Source organism: Passer montanus, unplaced genomic scaffold (genome assembly GCF_014805655.1).
Source record: "Passer montanus isolate IOZ18808 unplaced genomic scaffold, ASM1480565v1 scaffold68, whole genome shotgun sequence".
NCBI lineage: Eukaryota > Metazoa > Chordata > Aves > Passeriformes > Passeridae > Passer > Passer montanus.
This window is the reverse complement of record NW_024371926.1, coordinates 63,396-76,494: the sequence shown is the minus strand read 5'-3', so window position 1 is coordinate 76,494 and position 13,099 is coordinate 63,396. Positions and strand designations below refer to the sequence as shown.

The 13,099-nt window shown below is 62.8% G+C and overlaps 2 protein-coding genes across 2 annotated transcripts; both read left to right on the top strand.

Moving 5' to 3' along the window:
- The first annotated feature begins 226 nt into the window (after positions 1 to 226).
- Positions 227 to 1,710, top strand: FAM167B (family with sequence similarity 167 member B). The gene is made up of 2 exons (XM_039729178.1): positions 227 to 594; positions 938 to 1,710. The coding sequence occupies exons 1-2, from the start codon at positions 331 to 333 to the stop codon at positions 1,199 to 1,201; spliced, it is 528 nt and encodes a 175-aa protein (XP_039585112.1). The 5' UTR covers positions 227 to 330; the 3' UTR covers positions 1,202 to 1,710.
- Positions 1,711 to 2,469: 759 nt separating this feature from the next.
- Positions 2,470 to 12,868, top strand: LCK (LCK proto-oncogene, Src family tyrosine kinase). Its single transcript, XM_039729176.1, has 14 exons — positions 2,470 to 2,492; positions 3,083 to 3,209; positions 6,355 to 6,461; positions 6,562 to 6,643; positions 6,724 to 6,814; positions 6,893 to 6,991; positions 7,513 to 7,616; positions 7,692 to 7,841; positions 8,368 to 8,520; positions 9,700 to 9,879; positions 10,645 to 10,721; positions 10,817 to 10,970; positions 11,245 to 11,376; positions 12,442 to 12,868. Exons 3-14 carry the CDS (start codon positions 6,360 to 6,362, stop codon positions 12,642 to 12,644), a joined length of 1,527 nt encoding a protein of 508 aa, XP_039585110.1. The 5' UTR covers positions 2,470 to 2,492; positions 3,083 to 3,209; positions 6,355 to 6,359; the 3' UTR covers positions 12,645 to 12,868.
- The last annotated feature ends 231 nt before the right edge of the window (positions 12,869 to 13,099 follow it).

Genomic DNA, 13,099 nt, shown 5'->3' with positions numbered 1-13,099 from the left:
CTCCTCCGTGCCCGGTGAAGGCTCCGTCCGGGAACGGGGAGTCTCCTCCCAGGCGGAGACAATGATGTTAAAAAAGAAAATAAAAGGGGAAAAAAAAAACCAAAAAAAAAAAAAAAAAAAAAAAAAAACAACGCAACAAGCCAAAAATACTCCTCTGGATAAGGAAATTCCTGCCCATCGGCCTCGGGGTGGATAAAGAGCCGGGAGCGGGCGCAGCCGGGCAGGGGTGGGTGGGTGGTCGCGGGCAGGGTGGGGGCTTCATTCCCCCGTGGGGAGGCGTTCAGGGCACAGCCACCAGCGGGGCTTTGGGGCCGCTCTGCTCTGCCCCACATGGCTTTCAGCCAGCTGAAATTCAAGGAATTGGGCGAGGAGGAGCCCAGCTGGGAGCAGGAGAACCTGGAGAGCGTGAAGGCGCTAGCGGCCAAGCTGAAGCTGCAGACGCGCAGACCCTCGTACCTGGAGTGGGAAGCGCGGGTCAGGGGGCAGCGCTGGGGGGCACCGCGGAGCCCCGGGCGCCCCCCGCAGCAGCAGGACGGGGGCGTTTGTGGCTTTGCCACCGTGGAGGCGGCTCTGGAGTGGCTCAGGACGGAGCTGGTGAGTTCAGGACGGGGACACGGAGCGGGACTGGGGACACCGTGCCCGACCGCACCGGGCACGGCGGGGTGGCAGCGTGTCCTCTGCCCGCCTTGCTGGCTCCACACGCGTTTTCCCGAGGTTTTTCGTGGCTCTGCGGTGCCACAGCTCCGCCGGGGTCGCTTGTCACCCCCTCCCGCTGCGCTGGGGGTGGCACGGGGGGCACGGCCTGAGCCGTGCGGGTGGCACGGGGGGCACGGCGTGGCACCGCGGGCCCATGGCGGGGTTTGTGCCCGGCCCAGCGCCATCCCCGCTGCCCGGGCAGCCGTGCCATCCCCCTCCACGGCATTCCCTGTCCCCGCAGCGGGAGATGCAGGCCCTGGACCAGCGGCTGGCGCAGCAGCTGATGCGGCTGCGGGCGCGGCTGCACCGGCTCAAGGTGGAGCAGGCGTGCCACCAGCACAAGGAGATGCTGGACGACGCCACCTTCGGCCTCGAGGGCTGCGAGGAAGACTCGGATCTGCTGTGCACCATCCCCCCCAAGGCCGCCTTCCTGCTCTCCACGCCGCTCAAGCACATCGGCGTCACCCGCATGAACATCAACTCGCGCCGCTTCTCGCTGTGCTGAGCCCGCCCGCCTGCGGGGACAGCCCGGGGACAGCGCGGCTCTTTGGGGACCCCCGGGGACAGCGCGGCTCTTTGGGGACTCCCGGGGCTCGGGGCAGGTCGTGCTGCCCACAGGGTGATGCCGCGCTGAGGTGGCGCGGAGTGTCGCCGTCCGCATGGGTGGCACCATCCTGAGGGCACGGGAATGTCACCATCTCACAGGAATGTCACCATCCCCATGGGTGTCACCATCCTCAGGGCACAGGAGTGTCACCATCCCCACGGGCACTGGAATGTCACCACCTCACAGGATTGTCACCATCCCCAGGCTGTGGGACACAGGAATGCCACCATCTCCCCCATGGGCACGGGATTGTCACCATCTCACGGGAGTGTCACCATCCCCAGGGCACAGGAGTGTCACCATCCCCCCAGGGCGTTCTGGGGCCTGGCGCTGAGGGTGGTGGGCTCAGCCCGGCGGGGACAGTGGGGAGCGGCCCTTTGAGGCGCAATAAAAGGAGCGGAGGGTGACAGCTGGTGGCTTCTCCCTGTCTGTGCCTCCAGAGGTGGCCCCGGCTCCAGGTGCCACGTGGGGATGCGCCTTCCACAGAGCCCCGAGTGCCAGGGAAGCTGTGGGGATCATTTTGGGGGCAGTTTCTCCTTGCCAGGACACGAGGAGAGCCCGAATGTGCCCCCCAAGCTGCCACATCCCCCGCTGCCACCTCCGGGCTTCCGGCCTGTGCCTGCGGCTTCTCTCTCGATCAAAGCAGCCAACACAATGCCGCTGTGGTTCTCAGCCGCCTCCCGAGCAGCGCTGCCAGCCCCCCGGGCCACCGCGGGTCCCCTCGCTCCGGCCCTGTGCCCGCGGCTCCCGGGCTGCCCAGGCTGCGGTGGCACCGCGGTGACACGGCGGGGACAGCCCGAGGGGGGCTCCGAGCCGTGTCCCGCGGCACACGGGGGACCCTGGGGCGCAGGGAGGAGGGTGGCAGTGCCAGCAGGGGACTCCGGGGTGGAGCAGGGAGTGCCAGGCTGGCGCAGGGCACGGAGGGGACAGCGCAGGGCACGGAGGGGACAGCGCAGGGCACGGAGGGTGCTGGCAGCAGGTGCCAGCCCCGGGGCTCTCGGCATGCCCTCGCCAGGGGACCCGAGGTGGCAGGAAGCCATCGGGGTTTGTCACTCGCTCTTGCGGTCGGGGGCGAGCTGAGAACGGGCTCCTCTTGAGTTTGCTCATGAGGCAGGAAACCGGGGCGAGGCGGGGACAGCGGCGGCGGCGGCGCAGCCGGCCCGGGGGGCTCCGCTCCGCGCCCCGAAAGGTTCGGGGGGCTCCTCTCCGCATCCCACCCGGCCCGGGGGGCTCCGCTCCGCGCCCCAAAAGGTTCGGGGGGCTCCGCTCCGCACCCCAAAAGGCTCAGGGGTTTCCACTCTGCATCCCACAAGGCTTGGGGGGGCTCCGCTCTGCACCGCACCCAGCTCGGGGGCCTCTGCTTTCCACCCCCTAAGGCTTGGGGGGCTCCTCTCTGCACCCCAAACGGCTTGGGGGGCTCCTCTCTGCACCCTACTCGGCTTGGGGGGCTCTGCTCTGCACCCGTAAGTGTCGGGGGGCTTCTCTCCGCATCCCACCCGGCTTGAGGGGTTTCACTCTACACCCCAAGAAGCTCGGGGGGCTCCGCTCTGCACCCTAAAAATCTCGGGGGGCTCCTCTCTGCACCGCACCCAGCTCGGGGGGCTCCGCTTCGCACCCCAGAAGGCTTGGGGGGCTCCTCTTCACATCCCACAAAGCTCGGGGGGTTCCTCTCCGCCCGCCATCCAGCTTGGGGGTCTCCTCTCTGCACCCCACTCGGCTCGGGGGGTTCCTCTCTGCACCCCAAAAGGCTCGGGGGGCTCATCACTGCACCCCACAAAGCTCGGGGGGCTCCTCTCCGCCCCCAGCCGGCCCGGGGGGCTCCTGTCCGGCCGCCGAGGATGAGGAGGGTGTGACGGGCGGGACATGGCCCTGTGAGAGCGGCCGCTCCTCGCCGCGCTGCCCGCAGGTGAGAGCCGGGGAGGGGTCCCAGGGGGGCTCGGGTGGCACCTGCGGGGTGGGGAGGGGGCGAGCTGAGCTCTCCGAGCGCCCCTCGCAGGGATGGAAATGGGGTTCGGGGGCGTTCTTGGGGGGGATGGGGGAGCCAGGCTGGGCTCTCCATCCCTCTGGGGCCTCCCCGGGGGGGGACAGGCGCTGTCCCCATGTCCCCTGCCCGCCTGGGGGTCCTGCCAGGGGTGGCAGTGGTGGTGGCCTCGCAGGGCTCCTCCCAAACCTCCATTGCCAGGGCACAGCAGGATGGGCAAAGCAGTTTTGTCCCCAGGGCACAGCAATTCTGTCCCCAGGGCTGTGCCTGAGGGACAGGCAGCAGCTCGGTGCCAGTCTCTCAAGGTTGGTGCCCAGTTTGAGGATTCAGGCACTCAGAAATTCCCATTTTTGGTGCCGAATTTGGGGTTTCAGGAGCTCATAAATTCCCATTTTTGGTGCCCAATTTGGATCTTCAGGAGCTCAGAAATTCCCATTTTTGGTGCCGAATTTGGGGTTTCAGGTGCTCAGAAATTCCCATTTTTGGTGCCGAATTTGGAGCTTCAGGAGCTCAGAAATTCCCATTTTTGCTGCCGGCTCGGTGCCAGGCCCTTCCTGCCCTGGGGACACGGTCCCTGGTGGCACTGCCAGGCTGTGCCAGCTCTGTGTGCCCGCCCAGGGGGCTCACAGCTGGCTCACAGCTGGCTCAGGGTGACATCAGACACAGGGTCAGTGTGACAAACCAGCAGGACCTGCCCAGGGCCACGTGGGAGGAAGGGACAGCACGGGACAGGACGGAGAGCCCAAATCCAGAGAGAAAACCCCAAAAAGAGGGGCACACACCTGGCAAAGACACCTGAACACGCTCGGGGGGCACGTCCCTGCCAGGCCCCTTTGGCACAAAGAAATTCGGTTTGCACAGATGCAGCCACCAAAAAAAAAAGCTGACTTCAAACACCCTTTTTTTGGGTTTTTTTGTTGTTTTTTTTATTTTTTTTCTCCTGGCCCTGGTGCAGGTGAAACGGCTGCTGCTGCAGCTCAGTGGAAATTACGCTGTGGCTTGGGGCTGCAAGAAAAAAAGGCACAATAGCAGCACCTCCCTCCTCACCCCGGGAGGAAAAAACAGCTCCTGGCACTGCTGGAGGGGGGTGAAGAGCTCTGGGGAGCTCCTCCATGGGGTCAGGGAGGAGATTTGGGATTTCTCAGCTGTTCCTTCGCTCTGGATAAGAAATGTGGGCGCTTTGTTGTTGTTCTCATCCATAAAAGCTGGGCTTGAGGTGGGTTCTGCGCAGAAAAACCCTCAAAATGTCGGTGAATTTTGGATTTTTTACTCTCCTGGCTGTACCTAGATGAGATGTAGGAAGTCTTGGTGGTGCTGGGGGTGATAAGGGAAGAGCCAGCAAAAGGAAATTTGTGTTTGAACGCCGTCACCATGCCTGCAGTGTGACCAAAGCCCTTCCTGGGTGCCAAAACGTGTCCCCAAGCGGGTGTCACCAGGAGCTGCAGGCAGCAGGGTGGGTCTGGGTGCCCAAAGCTGCGTTGGAGGGCACGGGGACTCACTCCTGAGTGTTCCCCTGGCCAAAGTCGCCTGTCACCTGCTCCTCTGGGGACAGCCCTGGTGCTCCTGCCACCTCTGGAACCGAGGGAGGAGGATCCTGCTCTGGAAAATCAAAGCTGGAAGTGCAGGTTGGGGGGTGGAGTGGCAACCCTGGGGACCCCAAACCCCCCTTGGGGACCCCAAACCTTCCCTGAGGACACCAAATTCTCCTTAGGAACCAAAAACCCTGCTTGAGAACCAAAACCCTCCTTGGGGACCCCAAACCTTCCCTGAGGACCCCAAACCCTCCTTAGGAACCCCAAATCCTCCCTAGGAATCCCAAACCCTCCTTAAGGACCCGAAATCCCCCCTGGGGACCCCAAACCCTCCCTGGGGACCCCTGCAAGGCCCAAACGAAGCCCCCACTGCTGTGTCCCCCTGGCAAGTGGGAAAATGCAGATTTTTGGCCGTGCTGGTGCAATCCCAGGCTCCCAGGCAGGAAAAGGAGGAAAAAACCATCCCAAAAAATCATCTCCCAGCCGGGCAGCGGGCACTGAACGGGGACCACGTGGAGTGGCTGCCGTGCCAGAGGGGCACAGCTGGGGCTGTGGCACATCTGGGGTGGCTGGTGGTGACAAAACCCTGCGGAAATCACACCTGGGCCCCTGGGACGAGGGGTTGGGGACAAATCCTGGCCCTGTGGGCGTGGGGGATTCTGCAGAAAGAGCCTTTTCCGGGGCCCACGCGCCGCTGCCGCCTTTGTGCCACGCTCAGCACTCTCAGGAGGGCCAGAGGTGCCCGGGTTTGTGCCACGCTCAGCATTTTTGGGAAAGACAGAGGTGTCCAGGTTTGTGCCACGCTCAGCATTTTTGGGAAAGCCAGAGATGCCCAGGTTTGTGCCACACTCAAAGTTCTCAGGAAGGCCAGAGGTGCCCAGGGGGTTTGTGCCACACTCAGAACCCTCAGGAAGGCCAGAGGTGCCCGCTGGATTTGCAGAGCCCATGCAGAGCTCCTGACGAAGGTGCCCACGCCCTGGTGGCACCGTGGGGACACCGGTGTCACTGTGGCTGCGCCTCGAGGGTGCTGCAGGGATTGGGGCTGCAGCAGGAAGGGGGCTGAGCGGGCAGAGAGGATGGGGATTTGTAGGAAAAGGGGTTTGGATGTGCCCACATCCAGCTGGGAGGTGATTTTAGGATCGGGGAGGTGCTTGCCCAGACAGAGCTCGTTAAAGGCGAGCTGCAGGAGTGTGTTAATTGCTAATGGGATGTTAATGAGGAGGTTGTTATGTGCAGGGAGAGCAGAGGGACCAGCCCCAGAATGGCACAGGAGGCACAGAGGAGCCTCAGGCTGGGCAGTAATTGCCTTCAGTGGTTTTAATTAACGAAGGCACAATAAATTAGGAGGGAAATTACGGCTTGTGACAGAGTCAGGGAATGCCCTCAGCTGGGGAGCTGGGATGGGACAGTGGTGTGGGATGGATGGATGGATGGATGGATCGATCCATGGATGGATGCAGGAATGGGAATGCACTGGAGAATGAGCAGAGGCAGGGATGGCGGTGCCAAGGCTCCCTGTGTCACCTCTGTCCCCACAGCCACCATGGGCTGCTGCTGCAGCTCGGACTACGACGAGGACTGGATCGAGAACATCGACATCTGTGAGCACTGCAATTACCCCATCGAGCCCGACAGCAAGTACCAGGTGAGGAGGGGGTGACAGACCCCAATCCTGGTGGCCAAACACCCCCAGAGGTGGCCAAATCCCACGAGCTGGGGGCTCACGGGGTTCCTGTCCCCGGCAGAGGCCGATCCGCAACGGCTCCGAGGTCCGAGACCCCCTGGTGTCCTACGAGTCCTCGTCACCTCCGTGCTCCCCCATGCAAGGTGAGGCATGGCTGTGGCCTGGGGGCTGTGCCACCCCCAGACTGGTCACTGCCACCCTGTCCCTCCTCTTGTCCCCACAGAGAAGCTGGTGGTGGCCCTGTACAACTACGAGCCCAAGCACGACGGGGACCTGGGGCTGCGGAAGGGGGAGAAGCTCCGCGTGCTGGAAGAGTGAGGAATTCCGGAGGAGTCCCAGCGCCCCCGGGGCCGGGGCAGGGCCGGGGGTCTCACTGAGCTCTGTCCTTGCAGGAACGGGGAGTGGTGGAAGGCGCAGTCACTCACCACGGGACAGGAGGGGCTGATCCCACACAACTTCGTGGCCTTGGTGAACAGCCTGGAGCCCGAGCCGTGAGTGGGGATGGGCCGGGAGGGAGGGAGGGATGGATCCAGGGATGGATGATGGATGGATCCATGGATGGATGGATCCATGGAAAATTGGATGATGGATGGATCCATGGATCCATAGAGAGTTGGATGATGGATGGATTGATGGATGATGGATGGATCCATGGATCCATGGAGAGTTGGATGATGGATGGATGGATGGATGGATCCATGGAGAGTTGGATGATAGATGGGTGGATCCATGGATGGATGGGTGGATGGATGGATCCATGGAGAGTTGGATGATGGATGGATGGATGGATCCATAGAGAGCTGAATGATGGATGGATGGACGGATCCATGGAAAGTTGGATGATGGATGGGTGGATGGATCCATGGAGAGCTGGATGATGGATGGGTGGATGGATCCATGGATGGATGGATGGATGGATGTGTCCTGGCAGGATCTGAGCTCTGGGAAGGAGCCTGGAGCATCCCACAAAGTGGCCGGGTCCCCTCCGCCCTAAGCCCGCCCCATTCCCCAGGTGGTTCTTCAGGAACATCAGCCGCAAGGACGCCGAGCGGCAGCTCCTGGCCTCGGGCAACACCCACGGCTCCTTCCTCATCCGCGAGAGCGAGACCTCCAAAGGTGCCACCCGCGGGTCCCTGGGGCCGGGGGATCCCCAGGAGGGCTCGGGGGTCCCACGGGTGTCCCTGTCCCCAGGCTCGTACTCGCTGTCCGTGCGGGACCTGGACGAGAGCCAGGGAGAGACGGTGAAGCACTACAAGATCCGGAACCTGGACAATGGCGGCTTCTACATCTCCCCCCGCGCGCCCTTCGGGACCCTCAGGGAGCTGGTGCAGCACTACACACGTGCGGGATGGGAACGGGAACGGGGCGGGAATGGGGTGGGAATGGGGCAGGAACGGGATGGGAATGAGATGGGAACAGGGCGGGAAGAGATGGGGATGGGATGGGATAATGGGATGGGATGGGATCCAGGGGATGGGATGGGATCCAGGGGATGGGATGGGAATAGGAGAGAATAAAAGGAGATGGTACAGGATGGGATGGGACTGGAGAGGATGGAATGGGGCAGGATGTTATGGGACAGAAGCGGATGGGATGAGACTGGATGGGATGGCACCAGACAGGATGGGATAGGAATGTGGCAGGCTGGGATGGGTCTGGGACAAGACATAATCGAGTGGGATGGAATGGGATGGGATAGGGACAGGATGGGATGAGGCAGAACAATATGGGACAAGATGAAATGGTAATGGGAGAATGGGATGGGACAGGATGGGATGAGCAGGAGCCGCTGCTCCCAGCGGCCCAGCCCAGCCCTGGCGGGTGCCGCTGCCCCGCGCTGGCCCAGCTCTGCCTCCCTGTGGCCCAGGCAGCTCCGATGGGCTCTGCTGCCGCCTGGGCAAGCCCTGCCGGACGCAGAAGCCGCAGAAGCCGTGGTGGCAGGACGAGTGGGAGGTGCCGCGGGAGTCGCTGAAGCTGGTGGAGAAGCTGGGAGCGGGGCAGTTCGGAGAGGTCTGGATGGGTGAGTCAGGGTGAAACGGGGGCACCAGAGCGAGCAGCGGGATCCTCCAGCCGGGATCTCACACGGAGCAGCAGCACAGCCCACGGGCTGGGACTGCGCCTTTGAGGGTCCTGGAAGAAGGGAGAACCCAGCCCAAACTTCCCTTTGCTCCCACCCCTGCATCCCTGCTCTGCTGGTGGACACGGGGAGGATGTGTGGGATCACAGAGCTGCTGGCTTTGTCCCCACCTGGGAGTGTCCCTTGTGGCTGGAATGCTGGAGCAGCTGTGGGGGCTTGGAGGGAGATCCAGCCACAAAACACCTCCTGCTCCTGGAGTGCTGCTGTGGGGAAGCCACGGGGGCTGCCCTGCTCCCCTCCATCCCTCCCTGATTCCCTCTATCCCTCCCTGATTCCTTCTATCCCTTCCCTCCATGCTTTCTCTCTGTCCCAGCCCACTTCCCTCCATCCCTTTCCCTCCATCCTTTCCCTCCATCCCTCCCCTCCATCCCTCCCCATTCCCCTCCATCCTGCCCCACAGCCAGCACCAACCTCCAGCTGCTCAGAGCACTGGAATGCTGGAGCAGCTGTGGGGGCTTGGAGGGAGATCCAGCCACAAAACACCTCCTGCTCCTGGAGTGCTGCTGTGGGGAAGCCACGGGGGCTGCCCTGCTCCCCTCCATCCCTCCCTGATTCCCTCCATCCCTCCCTGATTCCTTCTATCCCTTCCCTCCATGCTTTCTCTCTGTCCCAGCCCACTTCCCTCCATCCCTTTCCCTCCATCCTTTCCCTCCATCCCTCCCCTCCATCCCTCCCCATTCCCCTCCATCCTGCCCCACAGCCCTCTGGGGGTCTCATGTTCCGCTCCCACAGCTTCTGCCTGTCCCACCAAGTCCCCCCAGTGCTCCCAGCACTCCTCCAGCCCCCCTCCCACCCCAAACCCAGCTCCCCACCCCCTGCTCTCCTCCTGAACACCCCATCAGTGCCTGACCCCAGCACCACTGAGCCCCAAAACCCCTCCAGCCCCACCACAACGGCGTTTTGGGCCCTGAAACCATCTCCAGCCAACCTTCACACCTCCCACCCAACTTTTGGGACCTCCACCACCTCCTCCTCAGCTGGGGATGCTCCGTGGAGCCGCCCTCCCTGGCTGCCACCGCTGCCCGGTGTCCGGATCCCGTTTTTCCCCGTTTTTCCCCCAAGGCTTCTACAATGGGCACACGAAGGTGGCAGTGAAGAGCCTGAAGGCTGGCAGCATGTCCCCCAGCGCCTTCCTGGCTGAGGCCAACCTGATGAAGAAGCTGCAGCACCCGCGGCTGGTGCGGCTCTACGCCGTGGTCACCAAGGAGCCCATCTACATCATCACCGAGTTCATGGAGAAGGGTGAGGGACCCGGGGCTGCCCCCTCCTCAGGGGTGTGGCCACAGGGTTTTAAGGCTGGAAAAGATCTTTGGGATGAAGTTCAAGCTGTGAAAAATCCCCACCTAAACAGGCAGAGTGCTGGGTCATGGGCATTGTCCTGGCAAGGGTGGCCGAGCCTGGCATGGTCCCTGTGCCCCAAATTGGGTCATGGGCATTGTCCTGGCAGGGGTGGCCGAGCCTGGGGTGGTCCCTGTGCCCCAAATTGGGTCATGGGCATTGTCCTGGCAGGGGTGGCCGAGCCTGGGGTGGTCCCTAAAAGCTGGGGTGACCCAGCTTGAGTCCTGGGCATTGTCCTGGCAAGGGTGACCAATCTTAGGAGGGGTCCCTGCCACCCAAAGTGGGTCCTGGGCATTGTCCTGGCAAGGGTGACCAATCTTAGGAGGGGTCCCTGCCACCCAAAGTGGGTCCTGGGCGTTGTCCTGGCAGGGACAGAGTGCTGTGCAGGTCATTCCTCAGACTCCTCCAGGGATGTGACTACAGCACCTCCCAGTGCAGGCTCCAAAACCACTCAAAATGAAAGTCTGGCAACGTGGAAATTTGTTAATTTTAGAGATTCCTTTGCCTCCAGCCCTGGGCTTTGCCTTTGCTCTCTCCCAACCTCCAGCTTGGGCAAAAATGATTTTTGTGTTCTCCTGACCACATTCCCAGAGCTTTTTTTGGGGGGGACAGTGCCCTTGTGACCCCCCCAGGGCCCCCAGGAGCTGAGAACTGCTGCTTTCTCCTCAGGCAGCCTCGTGGACTTCCTCAAGACCTCGGAAGGAGTCAAGCTCAGCATCAACAAACTCCTGGACATGGCAGCACAGGTGAGGGGGCAGCAGAGGTGGGGATGGAGCCGGGAGAGCTCTGCAGGGCTGGAGCCGTTAATTAACAACAATTCATTCCTAATTACGAATCCCAGATCGCTGAAGGCATGGCTTTCATCGAGGCCAAGAATTACATCCACAGGGACCTGAGGGCAGCCAACATCCTGGTCTCGGACACTTTGTGCTGCAAAATCGCCGATTTTGGGCTGGCCCGGCTCATCGAGGACAACGAGTACACGGCTCGGGAGGGTGAGCCCCGCCCAGCCCGGGGGTCACCGGGCTTGGGGACATCGGGAAGGGACCCGCAGCCAGCCCGGCTCTCCGGGGAGCGGCAGGACAGGGGGCAAGGATGTTTTTTTCCTTTTCCATCTGGAAGAGGGGTGGCTTTGGGTGCTGCCGCAGGCTCGGGGGGCTCGGCCACCAAAGCCAGGCAGCGACAGAGCCCGGCTGGGGACTGTCACACGGGATTAAAGCGCGATTCCAGCTCAGCCCGGCCGCTTCATCCCCTCCCTTCCTCTCCCAGGGGCCAAATTCCCGATTAAGTGGACGGCACCCGAGGCCATCAACTACGGCACGTTCACCATCAAGTCGGACGTGTGGTCCTTCGGCATCCTGCTCACCGAGATCGTCACCTACGGCCGGATCCCGTATCCAGGTCGGGATTTTGGGGCAGCTGCGGGGTGTGTGTGGGTGTGGGTGTGTGTGTGTGCATGCAGAGCCGCACGCACGCCGCTGCCAGCCTGGCTCCCTGCCCGCCCGGCAGCACCGGGCACCGCAGACACCCGGGGAGGGCTGGAAAGGGGTGGAAAGGGGGGCAGATCCCACCCCATGCGGGGTTTGGGAGGGTGGGGTGGTACCTGTGACCCAAAGTGGGTGGTGGGTGGGCAATGGTGACCAATTTTAGGGGGGTCCCTGCCACCCAAAATGAGTCCTAGGTGTTGTCCTGGCAAGGGTGACCAAGCCCAGAGTGGTCCCTGTGGCCCGAAGTGGGTCCTGGGCATTCTCCTGCCAGGGGTGACCAATCTTAGGGGGGTCCCTGCCACCCAAAATGAGGGCTAGGTGTAGTTCTGGCAAGGGTGACCAAGCCCAGAGTGGTGCCTGTGGCCCGGAGTGGGTCCTGGGCATTGTCCTGGCAGGGGTGACCGAGCCTGGGGTGGTCCCTGCAAGGTGGGGGTGGAACAAATTGGGTGCCACAAGGATTGTCCTGGTAGGAGAGACCAAGCCCAGGGTGGTCTCTGTGACACTGGGGTGACCCCAGTTGAGTCGTGGGCATTGTCCTGGTAGGAATGACCAAGTGGAGTGGTCACTAAAACCTGGGGTGACCCAAACTGGGTCCTGGGTGTTGTCCTGGCAGGGGTGACCAGCCCTGGGGTGGTTACTGTGACCCAAACTGGGTCCTGGGCATTGTCCTGGCAGGGGTGAGATCAACCCTGGAGTGGTTCCAGTGACACAGGGGTGACCCAAACTTGGTCCTGGCAGGGGTGACCAACCCCAGGCTGGTCCCTGGAGCATGTGGGTGACCTAAACTGGGTCCTGGGTGTTGTCCTGGCAGGGGTGACCAGCCCTGGGGTGGCACCCACACCATGGGGTGACCCCAATCGGGTCCTGGCAGGGATGACCAACCCCAGGGTGGTCTCTGTGACTCAAACTGGGTCCTGGCAGGGGTGACCACCCCCAGGGTGACCCACCCTGATGCCCACTGTCGCTGCCCTCCCTCCAGGCATGACCAACCCCGAGGTGATCCAGAACCTGGAGCGTGGCTACCGCATGCCGCAGCCCGAGCAGTGCCCGGGCGAGCTCTACGAGCTGATGAGGCAGTGCTGGAAGGAGAGCCCCGAGGAGCGCCCCACCTTCGACTTCCTCAGGAGCGTCCTCGAGGATTTCTTCACCGCCACCGAGGGCCAGTACCAGCAGCAGCCCTGAGGCTTCGGGGGGCCGGGGGTCCCCACACGCCCCACCTTGGACTTCCTCAGGAGCCTCCTCGAGGATTTTTTCACTGCCACCAAGGGCCAGTTCCAGCAGCAGCCCTGAGGGTTTGGGGGTCCCCACAAACCCCACCTTGGACTTCCTCAGGAGCTCCTTGAGGGTTTTTTCACCGCCACCGAGGGCCAGTTCCAGCAGCAGCCCTGAGGCTTTGGGGGTCCCCACAAACCCCATCTTTGACTTCCTCAGGAGTCCTGAGGCTTTGGGGGTCCCCACAAACCCAACCTTTGACTTCCTCAGGAGCGTCCTTGAGGGTTTCTTCACCGCCACCCTCAGCAGCCCTGAGGGTTCGGGGTGCTCCCCACAGACTCCACGGACGTCGCTCTGTGAGGATTTGAAGCGCTCCAGAGCTCGGGAGCAGCAGATTGGACTCCTTCAGGAGGGGCTGGACGCTG